This window comes from Poecilia mexicana, unplaced genomic scaffold (assembly GCF_051168715.1).
Source record: "Poecilia mexicana isolate PSO_F unplaced genomic scaffold, ASM5116871v1 scaffold_3, whole genome shotgun sequence".
Lineage (NCBI taxonomy): Eukaryota > Metazoa > Chordata > Actinopteri > Cyprinodontiformes > Poeciliidae > Poecilia > Poecilia mexicana.
The window spans coordinates 22,052,766-22,066,661 of record NW_028263372.1 but is presented as its reverse complement, the minus strand read 5'-3'; the positions used below and the strand labels follow the sequence as shown (position 1 = coordinate 22,066,661).

At 38.1% G+C, this 13,896-nt stretch overlaps 2 protein-coding genes across 2 annotated transcripts; both read right to left on the bottom strand.

Annotated features, from left to right (window-relative positions):
* Window positions 1–912: 912 nt before the first annotated feature.
* On the bottom strand, window positions 913–6,151 carry nrn1lb (neuritin 1-like b). Its single transcript, XM_014994037.2, has 3 exons — window positions 6,057–6,151; window positions 3,301–3,448; window positions 913–1,395 (listed from the first exon to the last, which is right to left on the bottom strand). The coding sequence occupies exons 1-3, from the start codon at window positions 6,109–6,111 to the stop codon at window positions 1,089–1,091; spliced, it is 510 nt and encodes a 169-aa protein (XP_014849523.2). The 5' UTR covers window positions 6,112–6,151; the 3' UTR covers window positions 913–1,088.
* A 5,291-nt stretch (window positions 6,152–11,442) lies between these two features.
* On the bottom strand, window positions 11,443–13,483 carry thap11 (THAP domain containing 11). Its single transcript, XM_014994036.2, has one exon. The coding sequence runs from the start codon at window positions 12,826–12,828 to the stop codon at window positions 12,016–12,018; it is 813 nt and encodes a 270-aa protein (XP_014849522.1). The 5' UTR covers window positions 12,829–13,483; the 3' UTR covers window positions 11,443–12,015.
* Between the last annotated feature and the right edge of the window lie 413 nt (window positions 13,484–13,896).

The following is a 13,896-nucleotide window of genomic DNA, read 5'->3' as shown; positions in this document are numbered from 1 at the left end:
TTTTACTTGCATTTATGTTATTTCAGGACAGATTATCAGAATAAGTTAGAAAACCCGACAGAGAACTTGAGAAATGCATCATTATCCAGTTTGTAGTCAAATCTGTCAACAAGCCTCATCTAAAAACGCTTAATACTCTTTTAGGATGCCCTTTGACCCCATGCAGGTGGTGGGAGACAGATGGACTTTAACTAGGACATTAATGGACGATGTCTTACACTCTGCGCTTGACGATGGGAAGCTCCTTCAGTGACAGACGGCTGCATCAAACTCAATCAGTGTTTTCATCCCTGCTGATGTTTGCACTGATTGTTTTCACTTCTGGTAAATGTTTGTTGTTGCTTTTTAAACAATTTTTTAAATCATCTTATTCAACTGCACATTTATGGTTTTTATTAACTGTGCAGTCTTTTCTTATGTTGTAAATTAGCCCTCGTTGAACAGCATGCTATTGCTAGTTCTGCTTTTATGTTTTTGTTTTTGTGTAAATCTACATTTTTCTACCTGCCTGTCGCGTTGCTGCTGGTACACCTGAATTTCCCCCCTTGAGGAACAATAAAGGACATTTATATTCTTTTATGTTCTCTTCTCAAGAGATGCTGAAATGTAATTCTCTGTGTCATGGGGTCTTGTTTTCATAACAGGCTTAAAACTAAACACAAAATACTTGGAAAACAATTTCCTAGACAACTTTAAAAAGATTACAAAAACGTCTAAGTTCATTTCTGAGAAATATGAAGAAACTAAGAGACCCAAGACTTCTGCACAGTATCAGAAATGCCCCCATCTTAAATGAAACAGAACAAATCCAATAAATTAAATTCAATCTTTTCAGAACTGAATGTTCTGACATCTTCTCCGCTGTGAACTGGACAGCAGGTGGAGCAGTGACCATCAGTTAGATAAAAACTTTTATATCTATAAACATTAAACCAGAAACTTTGCTGCAGGCTCTCTGAAGAGCAAATCCACAAGAGCACAGCATTCACTCCGGACTACAATCACCCAGCCTCTCACGGTGGCATCTCCAGTCTAAAAGCCTGCAGCTTGTTGAGTCTTTGCTGCGTGAGCTTCTCTGTTGGCGGTGACTAACTCCTGAGGGACAGCAGCAGCAGCATGCTGCACACAGGCAACAGCGCTGAGATGCTGGCCGAGCCGTGTTTGTGTGCACGGCCCTTCAGAGTCTCCTTGTTCGTCTGGTCCGAGGTGGCAGGCCTGTCAGGTGCAGGCAGAGCGCTGGGGGGGAGGGTGGTCCGGCTGGCGCACATGTCGTAGAGATTTCCAGAAAACTGGGTCTTCCTGGACTCTTGTCTCAGAGACTCCCAGATAGCTGCCGCTTCCCCTGGACAGCCAGCCAAGGCGGCGCTGGCGCAGACATGGAACGTATTCCAGGACCTTCAAGAGGAGAGGATAGGGAGAGTAAATCTGAATGGAAACCGAAAGTGTCTCTGTAGGAGAGAATGTGTTGCAACCACAGATGTGGACGGATTCCAGTAAGATGGACCAACAGAGTTATGTGTTTTCCATTTCATAACACAATCAAGTAACTGTGTTAAGAAAATGCTTTACTTATCATTTATCAAGTATGTTTTTTTTTCTTATGGCTAAATTAGGGTTAGAGTTTGGGTTTTGATGTCTTTGATGTTTTTTATGTTTTTATCTTTACTTTTCATCTATTTATTAATGTCACATACTATTTTTATTTCTTCTTTAATTATGTAAAGCAAGTTGAAATGCCTCGCTGCTGAAATGTGCTATACAAATAAAATTTTATTGATTGATTGATTGATCAAATATGACTTTAAAAACGTTGGTTCGCTGTCGCTTTAAAAACTCCTGATCTTTCCGAAACTCCGCCTTCAGGAAGTCATCACAACAACGCTCATCTATTAACCTTTGAACAACATTTTCACCAGCAGTGCACTGAAAAGTGGCTCCAATACTGAGCTCAGCAGATGTGCAGGTTCACCAGGTGTTTGCTAGTTGCTGCTGGCTAGTCTGAAGGAGCTGAGTGGGGGAGTATTATTTAATATTTAATCTTACAGTAATAAAATCAGGATTTCGGTCAGACTTCATTTGAAAAACCAAACGTACTTTAGACCATAACTCAACGAGTAGATGGGATCCTAGTTGCCATGACAACAGAAGAAAACAAGATGGTCGCTTTGTGTTGCTACTAATATTTTGTAAGTAGATTTTAATTTAAACGTAATAGTTTTCTACTAATTTATCCTTGAATTGTGGTCAAGGGGCCGCACATAATCACTCCATGGACCACAAAAGGCCCCTGAGCCCCACTTTGAACACCCTTTGATCTCAACCCTTCTGTTGTTGCTCTGGCTGCCTGGTTTGGCTTATTGTCAAGCTGGAAGCTAAAATATCTGCTTCTGTGTCAAGTCTTTTGCAGTTTTCAGAGTAATTATGACATGATCTGAAAAATGCAAGTTTTTTAAACAATGGCTTTCTTCTTCACGTTTAAAAACTTTTGAGTTGTTCTCCATCATCTTTTACAAACCTTGGTATCACAATTTTGAAGACATTTTTTAATATTTCTTCTGACTTTCTGAAAGTCTTTTGAAGCTTTATTTCTACTTTTGCAGCGTATGAACTTGATTTTACAGTTAAACATAGCTGCTTTCTTAGGTAATGTTTCATTTTGTTTGTTTTTGTCTTGTTAAGCCTCTTAACTTTGACGTATGAATCAATTGGGCATAAAAAGGGGAAGAACAAGTGTCGTGTCTACACAGCAGACAGTCTAGAAAAGATCCAATTCTACATCAGATATTTATATTTAGGCGCTTTCTTTCCAGCAGCCTGTCATAAAAACAATTTACTTTTGCTTCTGTGCACTTTTAAAAGTTTTATTGCATAAATAAGTGGCAGAAAAACTAAAAGGAAGCATCCAGAGACAATAGATGTTAATTGAAAAAAATCAATTTAAAGAATATTTCAAAGCTTAACCCAAATTCAGGCGTAAAAAAGCACAAGATATTGTCCTAATATTTATGTATATTAAACACAAAATCTGTACAAGCGCACTTTAACAATACAAACTTGTTTATATATATATATATATATATATATATGAGAGTACATTTCCTATTTATTTTCAGTTGAAAATTTTATTTTTTGCTATTTTCTTAATTAGGTTGTATGTGCTTCTGTGCAAATCTTTGAATTTTCCCACTGAAAAATAATTTTTCTGGTAATTTATTCTCATTCACAATAACTCCAGTCGACACAGAAGGTGTAACAGCGTAAGTAATAAAGAGAAGCAACGTCACACACACAAACACACACCTGCAGATTGAGTCGATGTCCTGTGTGTTCTGGTCTTTCTGTGTTTCCACCAAACTGTCCCCGAGTGAGATGAGACACTGAGCGAAGCTCTTGTAGATGGTTCCACATGCAGCGGGGATGGCAGCTCCCAAACACACAGGAGCCAAACCTGGAGGAGGAGAAAACCAGAGATATTATTGTTTAATGATAAACATGGAAGATACAGCAAGAGATGAAATTTTTTTGGTAACAAAAAGAAATCCATCTGATACTCAGATGGATCAACCGAATACAGAGATGTTGTAGTCCATTCATCTGGACAGATTACGCTCCATCAAGGCCAAAATGTTTACAAGCTGTCTGAGTACATTGATCAGCTCATAGATTACACATTTCCCTGAGGCTGTTTAAGTCAGCACTTTAACTCAACTATCTAAATACAGCAGGGGAATAAAATACTTTGGGTTTAAGGTCTCCTCCTGGTTTTGCAGGATTTTTTGAGCTCTTCCAGGGTCAGGAGTGCAGCACTCAGCTTGGGGACGTTTCATCACTTCCTGCCTCCAGCACATAATTTCTGTTTGTTGATTTATATCATTTCAATGCATTGATTGCTCCCTGGGCGCTAATACTGTCTGTGTGTGGCGAACTCTGGATCTCCCCTGAGATTCTCATCATTTCTGTCTCCATGAGAGTCAGAGTTATGAATAAATGTTTAACCTTACAGAGGGACAGGGATCATTTTATTAAAGTAAAAACAACATAAAGGACACCTGGATTTTAAACACAAACCTTTTTTATTTATTATCTATTTATTTTACCCTGAAATGTTTTACTCTCTTATAATTAATCATTACAAATTCAGTCAGTTTTCTACTTTTTTCTAGTTTTTCTATAATCAGTCTCAACAGACATTTTCTATTGTAGGACAAAGATAATATATTTGAACAAATCTACCGCTTTGACTGGACTAACATGTCTATGAGGGTTTCATGTAGGTTTTGCGAGGACTGGACTCACATTGAACTTCTTGTATGATTTTAATTATGATGTATTTTAGCAGAACCAGTCAAGCACCATAATTATAGTTCAACAACAAGTTGAATAACTCTTCTGTTTAACGTACAGTTGTCTTGTATCATATCAAAATAAACAATTAAAATAAAATGCTGTAATTGCTATTATTTTAAAAAAGTAGGAACCGTTGCAAACATGTTATAACAGTTATTATAACTATGTTTATTGCTTTAGCTAGCAATGTACGACTAAATGAAAAACAGAGAATAAAGACCAGATAATTTTAGCAGTAATTCAATAGTTTTCAAGTAGATATGGTTGCTGCATTGGATATTATTCCTTTTTAATGTTTTGTCTCTTACAGTGTAAAAACACACTAAAAAAATTGATCTCAGCTGGTTATATTCCCAACTGTAGCTTCAAATCATTATTACCTTAATAAATAACAGGCAGCTCCACAGCAGTGTGCAGCAACAGGTGGAGGAGGGGCAGAACTGCAGGATTCCTTCATAGAAAACTACAGCTTGCTTTCTTTGACATTTCATTACAATAAAATTTAATTATTTCAACATTACACCATAAAAATACCTTTTCTTTTCTGCAGCGATCCTCCCAGCTATTATTAAGGTTCAAACAAAACATTGGCAACAAAATGCTTAAAACAGCTAAACCATAAAACCACTAAGTCTGCTCGCTCTGCTTTTTATTCGCTCTTAAACTTTCAGCAGTATAGGTAGCACAATACTTTATTACCAAAGATTCCTCTAATTATTGAAGTGCATAATTTTACCTGGGGATTGAATCTGTTGCCTCCATTTGGGCCCAGAACTTTAATAAGAACACAGATTGGCTTCACAATTGAAAATTTCTCCTGTAACAAAAATAACCTACAGCTGTAGTTGTGATGATGTCATAAAATAAATCTAAATATTTTAGTTTCAGTCAGCTGGTAAACTTGAGGTGTGCAGTACTGCATGTTTTGATATCGATCAGATACCAAATGAATACAGAGCCAGCATCACCAACATCAATACTGATACTTTTTATTTGAGTTTGATGTGTCATCTCTTTTAGGTGTTTTTTATTTTATTATTTTGTTCAAATTTGGCACAGAATTTGGACAAAGTTATAGGTATCTACAAAATACTTTAAAACCGCATTAACATTTCTTGTGAACATTGAGTCCTAAATGAATAAATAAAGTGCAAAAAAATATTTATGAGCAAATCTATAAAAAGTCTGTTTGGAGGTAGATTTGAAAAACTACAATACAAAAGTAAAATTTCAAGAGGGAATCTAAAACTGAAGTATCGATCTTATTCTGGTACTTATTTGTTATCGATATTATTTTGGATCGATCCAAACTGATATCGATTCACACATAAATAACTTTCTTTAGTTGTAAGTTTACCTTTATTTTCCTGCTTTTTGGCTGTAAATTTGGCAAACATAAAGGTAAGGTAAGGTAATTTTATTTTTATAGCACATTTTCAACAACAAGGCAATTCAGTAAATTGATGTTCAATTAGATTTACGGTAAGTTTTGGGTCTTCCTTTGATTTTTCATATAAAAATGTCAGCAAAACATTTATAAAATTCTCATTCAAATGTGTAAACTTTTATCTTCACACTATCTCAAACTATCAGAAGCACTTTAACACGAACATCTCAGTAAAATAAAAGCATAAATTGGACATAAATAAAACTTTTCAAGCAATAAGAAAGGTAAACGAAACCAGCTTAAAGCAGAGCAACATCCTTACTGAGGCAGAGAGCAATGGGCAGCAGCACGGCCGCAGCTCCTGGACGGGACTTCATGGCTGGGTTCAGGAGCCGAGAACCACCTCTGACCCGGACTGAAGCCCCCACAAGCTGGAGGTCCAAAAACAGACGAAAACGCTGGTGCTTTAAAATGTTCTGTCCCTGTCAATCCGTTGGGAAATTGGCAGATTGCAGAAAGTACGACAATGCTCAGAGGCACAACCGAGCTGGATTAACAGTGACAGAGACCAATGCATCATGCAGAGCAAAGAGGATGTCAGTGTGTGTGTGTGTGTACGGGGGGACCAATGACGGCATCCCAACACGGCTCAGTGGATTAAAGCATTCTCATTTCCGGTATTTCAGTATCTGGAGCATTTATTTGAAACACAAATGAATTATGTGTGGTTTAATGGTGATTGTGTTCTCAGCCACACACGGCTGCTGGCACCCCTGCATACTGCTTTTATTCTGAAACAAGGAGCTTTTTATGACAGTGCTGGACCAAAACATTTCACACAGAAGTGTGAAACGGATTTGTGGTGTTTTGAGACTTTATTTGAGCAGATGGATGATGTCCCAGGGAGGATAAGTTCATCCAGCTCACCTGGGAATCTGACGCAGATCCAGGCTGGTTTGGGAGAATAGCGTCCGCCCATGGGACAGTCCCTTCATACACCTATATGGGTCACCCAGGATCAGTGGTAAACATTCCTACATGACATTAAACAGTTTCAGAACTAACTAAAACTACTTTGATATGTTTTTTTGTAAATCATTTTCTTCCCTCTATATGCCCTCCAGACGACTCAAATTCATTGTATTAAACACAAGTTAAAATTTCAGATTTCTATCGACCGATATGATGCATTAGAAGCTCATCACCAAGTTGAGACAGAAAGAGATGCTTTAGTAACTAGAAGCTAGGGCTGCAACTAACAATTATTTTAGTAAATGATTGTTTTATCAACTATTCTGACGATTAGTCGGATTTAAAAAATCCCATTCTGCAAGATTTTTCATTTAACCACTTAAATCTGCACCACTTAACATCTTTAAAAGATATTTTTTAAATATTTTTTGAAACTGTCACTATATTGTGACAGTATAAGACAGATAATCTGAAAAAGTCCTGTGTCTTCTCCCAGTTCTCCCAGCGTTAACTAGAAACAGCCAATCAGAGCCAAGGGGCGGGTCTTAGCTCGGTCAATCACCCCTCCTTTGCTGCTCTCTCCCTTGGTCTCTCAGCTACCACAGTCTGTCATGAATGCTCAGTTGTTTCTTCGCCCTCAGCTCATTTGGCACATTTAGCAGGGAGTACATGAGGATGATTGACAGCGCTAAGAACCTCCTCCTGGCTCTGATTGGTTGCTTTTGATCGGGAGCTCTGAGACAATAGTAGATCAGGGATGAAATGGAGGAGATTGATCTTTTCACTGATTATATGTCCCCTTATTATATAAACTGCCACGACATTGTGACACTTTTAATATATTTTAACAAATATAAAAACATATTTTATGTAAAAGTTACATACTGTGCCTTTAACTGTCTTAACTCAATTCATATTAAAAATACTTTATTGATCCCAGAAGGAAATTAAATCAGAACATGTCGGTCCGGGTTTCTCCCAGGTTTCCCCGGAGAGCCACTGGGATGAGCGCAGATGTCGCCTCCGTCAGCTGGACCTCAGCGGTCGGTAGCAACAGCTGCGAGCTGATTTACCATCGGAGAGAAAACAGCTGCTGTATGACTCCAGTGGACACCAAATCACTGTTTATCTCTGGGCCCAAGAGGCGGCACATCGGACCGACGTGGGACCGTCAGATTATAATAATTGCAACGCGGTCACGTGACCTTTTAATAGATGCAGTATATCGGTTTTTGTCCTCCTCTAATCTGGATGCTAAAGATGATGAAGAACTGAATTCCTTTAAATAAAGGCTAAAACCACATTTGTTTAGAGTTTACGTTAATTAACTGGAAGGTTGATCAATTCTTTAATCTATTTTTAGGTTTTCGTCACTTCCTTTATTTTACCACTGCAATGTGACGTTTCTTGCTTGCGCCTTGTTTTATTTTTTTTTCATCGCGGAAAGCACTTTGAATTGTTGCTGAAATGTGGTAAATAAATATTCTTTGAGCTCCTTGCTCCATGTCTTACCTCCTTCGCTCTCTTTCCTGTCTGATTATTGAGAATAAAGGCCACAAGTCCCGCCAAAGCTTGAAATCATCAATCATTTAACAAAACTGAGGTAAAGGTTTCAATTGAAATTATCATTTTGATGAAAAGTGCTTATACATAAAGGCATTTTTGCTTCTGCCTAAGCAATGTAGTCATGGCAACATTCATATTGGTATATGAATGAATTAAAGTTACATGTAGCAAGAAATATCTTTGTAAAAGAAAAACATAGGATCAAAAAGCACCACAAAGTTTCACCAGACACAGCAGGACACACAATCATCACCTGTTAGAGTCTTCATGAACAAATCCTTCAAACTCATTTCTCTACGTCACATGGATTACTGATTCTGATCTCAGTTTATAATCTGTCCAAAACTACCACGAATGTTAGGAGACGAAACTGTTTTTCACATCTTGACACCTTTTAATTACAACAAATTTCGAGTAAATGTTGTAATTATTTCTAATATTTGCTGTTTTACATTCTCCTCACGTGTCAACCCCTATTTATTGTCACATCTGCATTCACCCTCACCACATCATCTCCCTGAATGACTGGATGAACCGGACAGGAAAAACTGCTGTCGGTCCAAACAGGAAGGCATCAGTTGTAAACGACAGAAAATAAATATAGAGTTGTGTAAGTTTGATCGACAGCGCAGGATTAAGGAATTATGCAACACTGTTGGGGGTAAAAAAATAAATCCAGATGAGATTAGGGATCTGGATCCTCGCTCCGTCTATCCATTCATCATCTCTGCTGCTTTCTCTGTTTCATGCACTCTGGCACGGCAGGTTTCATGCGTTTAAGTTTGCTTGGAGGAGTATTTCAGCACGCAAAAAAAAATAATTAGAGAGCTACTATTAAACCTGCCATCAGATACAGTCATGAATTGAATTAAACCGTAATGACGGGAGCTGAAGGGAGACTCCGCATTTATTCATCTCATCGCCACCTAGAGGTTAAAAGTCGTGCTGCAACAATTAGCTGTTTTCTTTGCTAGTAATTTCTGATCTGAAACTATTATCACTTTTACAAAATTGGGAAAAATCTTGAAGGAAAAAGTAAAGTAAATTATATACTTTTAGTACTTCAGTGAGTGATAAGCCATAAATACCAAATCAATTGTGTGTTAAGATGACTTTTAATGCTGGAACATTAAGTTTTCATACAATTTCATTTTGGGAGCCATTAAATTCTTGTTTTTACGTCTGAATTGCTTCACTGTCAGGCAACATTTTGGGTTAAAACTTCATTATTTCCAGACTTATTGATAAAATGCTCTAAGTTTGCTTGAGTTTAGCAAAACTAAAGCAAAACATTCCCAGAGGAATTGGATTCTTTGCACACATATTTCTATCCATAGACTTTATGTTTTTTAAAGTTTTCACCTGCAATAATAATGGTTTATTACATATATGATTAGGTAAATGTATTTTATCCTGGATGTCGTTTTAAAGAAGACAAACTCTTCTAATCTTCATGTTATCTTTTCAGAAGAACGTTGGCTTCCAGAATTAACATTTTAATCTGATTGTTCTCACATGATATTTATGATTTTTACTTGAGAAAAATATGTTTTAAAAGCCAGAAAATTTAATTTTTTAATTATTGCTTAAATGTTGATAATCAAGGTTTGTGTTCAATAAGAATTATATCAGCAATTATATAAAAAAGTTTGAAACTCTTGTCAGTACAAAATCCATAATTTATAGAAATTCCTGTTTTTTATATTTGTTTAACAGCTGGTTTTTGTACATTTTTAATCAACAAGTGACATTACAAACTGTGAAATGCTGCCTGTGCCTCTGGGTGAGATTTTGTTTCTCTTTGTTCCAAAATGATGAATTTCTCTAGAAAACCATGAGGTTTGCAGCCCAAATGTACGAATAAACGTTAAATATCAGAACTTTTAAATCCAGGGAGCCATATCACCACAGAAATAAAGTTAAAACTATAATAATGTTATTCCCTTTAGCATTTTGTCCACATCTACACTCATTAACAAAATTCTGTATGGCAAAGATGCGCACATTTGTCGTCTGACTTAACATTTATATAATTGTTGCTGACGTGTAAAACAGTTGCGCCACTTGTCCACTTTTGTTTTTTGACAAATTATTTATTTTCCAAGCATCTGTTGAAATGATCCTGTAACTGAGGGACTGAATATTTTAAATCAAATCTCTTCTTTTCTAAACAGCTTTGGTGCTTAATTGGATCTACACTCAAATCTCTTGCAGTCTTTAATATGTACAAAACTTACCTTTTTATGTCTTCTCAAGTTTTTAAAGAAGTAAGCAGGGCATTTTTCTAATTACACCTGAAATAAATGTTTAAACACCATGGGAATACCCAGCCATCGGAAAGGAGATGAGGGAGTGGTGGTGGCAGCATCATGACTTCTAGTGCAGGAGAAACTGGTGCACTTTCCAAAATAACTGCAACCAGGAGAAAATAAGGTGAGTGGAAAATTTGAAGCAACAAACAGAAGTTAGAGAATTGGTACACTTTCTTCCACCACTTTAGGCTTTGTTCAATCTCTAACACAAATTTTTGTCATTGATTTTTTTTAATAATATATAGATATATATTGTTCAACTTTTTCACAATTCAACCCCCCCTGAAAAAGTCTGCTTCAAAATAGTTTACAGGAGCCACTGCAAATGTTTATTTTAAATTTTGTAAAGCAAATGTCACTCGGTCATTGTCTGAATCTGAAGCAGAAGCTCGTTACAACCTCAGGTCATGTGACAACAACTGGACAAAATATCAATACATCTTTTTTTTCCACTACATTTCTTTTTCTTTTCATCAACTTATTTTATTATCATTTTTGTACAGCACTTTGGTGCAGATTTAAACCTGTTTTTAAAGTGCTATATGAGTAAATTTGACATTGAGAAGTCTTTTATGTGACTCAGCATAAAACTTTCACAGTGACATTGATTTCAAACTGAGATTGGAGCACATCTGTCAGACTGAGTTCAAAACTAGGAAATGTGTGAAATGTATTGCGCATAAAGCCCTAAAGACAACACAATTTTTAAAAACTGCTCAGTCCAACACGTTACAGTGAACTGGTATAACAAAAGAAACAAAAACAAAACTAGCTTGAGACAGATTACATGTACAAGCTGCAAACCGTATCTTCAGTTAATGTTTTCCTTCAGGAAAAGGCAAAAAGAAAAAAAGCACATTTAAACATGTTGAAACTTCCTTTATTAACATTTCCGATGTTGTGGGATGCTTGCTATTTTAAGGAGTTTCCTAAACCTAGTCTTCCCTTGCACAAATATTTTCAAAAGCAACAAAGGTAAATTAAGTTAAAGTACATTGAAAGGCATCTTTGATGATTTGATGAGGGCTGAGTTCATTTAAAAGATGAAAATGCTTGTCAGTAGTGTTTTCTTCAACTTGGTGCCCTTCATATTAAAGCACAAGCTGCTGCTTGGGGAAGCCTCCTACTATAAGCTGAAAGGCATGGACACAAAGTCAAAACAGTCAATAGAAAAACCCCTGTGCGACCAGAAAGTTCATTGTTCAACTTCTGCTCCTTTCGCTTAGAAATATGCTTGCCTTGGGAATCTTGGGGGGCGTAAAATGTGTCCAGTTCCTACGTGATTAGCAGTAAGATGAATCAAACTGCTACCTAAACCAGGCAGTCTATTTTAGTTTAATACAAAACTGGGCAGGATTTTTCTTCACACTCCTCCTGGTGAATCTGGGTCCATGTAAAGGGTCGGTTCGGGTAACTTAAGTCGCCTCCTCATCAGTTTTTCTTCCGGGCGTTCCCAGCCATCGGGCTGCTGTTCAGCAGCCGGTCCCGCTCCCGCACCTCCTCCTGCAGCCTGGCCTCAGCCACCCGCAGCTGGCGGATGGTCGCCTTCATCTCCTTCATCTTCACCTCCATCAGCGCGATGATGTCCCGCTGCTCGTTCAGCTTCCGCAGCAGCTCCGCGGACGTGGTGCCGGTGGTCAGGGAGTACGAGTGGTCCAACGGGCTGCTGGTCACACTCAGGTACTGGACGGACAGCTGCTGCTGGTTGGCCCCGGAGTCCGCGGTTAAGTCTTCAACTTTAAGCTCCACCAGACTCTGCGGGGTGCAGTTACAGGGTCCCTCTGCCTGGGCGGGAAGCCGCGCCGTGCCCAAGTACTCCCCATTGTTGCCTATCTGAACCACGGTGATGCTGTCGTCGCCGACCTCTCCTCCGATGGTGCCCTCGACGATGCCCGCCGTGTTCCCCAGCACGCTGGTGGCGACGATCCCGGGGGCAGGGGCCGAGTTGGTCAACTTCCTCCCTCTGCCCCGCCGACTCCTGCGCTCATTGACGCCCCGCAGGGGGAAGAGAGACGGCACCCGGACGATGTACGTCTTCCTTCCACCGGCGAAGTGCACGCTGCAGACGCGGTGGCCGGTGGTGGGCTGGAAGGTGCTGAAGCAGCCGCTGACCCCGGCCCGGGAGATGTTCCGCAGCCACTGCTCCCTCAGAGCGGGGTCCTTGGGGAACGTATAAAAGCGCAGGTCCTTGTCCCGGTGCGAGTTGTTGTAGCAGCCGGGAACACAGCAGGTGAACCCGGGCATGTTCTCTCAAAAGGTTAAGAAGCACAGCCTTTGTTTTTGGTTATTTTGTAGCTATTTCTTTTTTGTATGCGTTGTTACTAAGCTTGGCGGCCTACAAACGGAACTACACGTCCCACAAAGCTAACAACTTCCTGTTTATTTTGACCCAAAGTAAGCTGCTCTTCGGTACAAATCCACCAAAAGCTGTTAAAATTCAAAGCTTGTGGATCTCGTACTCACGCTAAATTTAAAGCAGACGAACTATTCATAGGTCTTTTTTTGCTCTTCGGAGTGTTATCTAGCCAGCCGTTGCTCACTGAGAACTAAAAGTCCCAGGATGCCTTGCGCGTCCTTTTTGACAGTGCCACTGATGCAGCGCCCCTTGTGGTCAAAAATAAATTTAGTTGCATCACCTTAGATCTCTGTTTCTATTTTTAATATTATTATAAGTAGTAGCTGTATTACTGCTTATGTCAGTGGTGAAATTAGTGTTATTAAGAAAATACAATACGGAAAACCTGTCCAAATATTGTTTAACTGGATAAAGGTAAAAAAGAAAAAAAGTTATCTATTTCAATATCAAGGTTTCAATCTATGTCATATATTTTCTGTATTTTTTTTGCTTGAATAAATTTTTGTTTCAAATCTTAAAGAAAACGTATTATTTTAGAGAATAAATATTCTTCTTAAGTATATGCCTAAAATGAACGATTCGTTTTTAATAGAAATAGGAAACATTAAAATGTTGGCATCTGAATATTCTTTATAAATCTGTAAACTATTTATCAACAATCAACAAAATAGCACTCAAAAATAAAAACGAGCTGGCTATTCATTGTGAGCTTAATATGTGCAGAACATTTTTCTTTTATCTTAATCGTGTGATCTGTTACATTTTCGTTGACATTTTTCACAAGTTCTCTAAATTGACACTGCCCAAATGATGTTTGTATTGTTAAAATGTCTAATGTTTTTTAAAAATTCTCTGACTCTCTTTTTAATTCGATTATATGTAGGATTTTGTTACTATTTGATGCAAAGATCCATAAACGAAAACCATACATGAACGTTCCCGTGAAAAAGAACCGG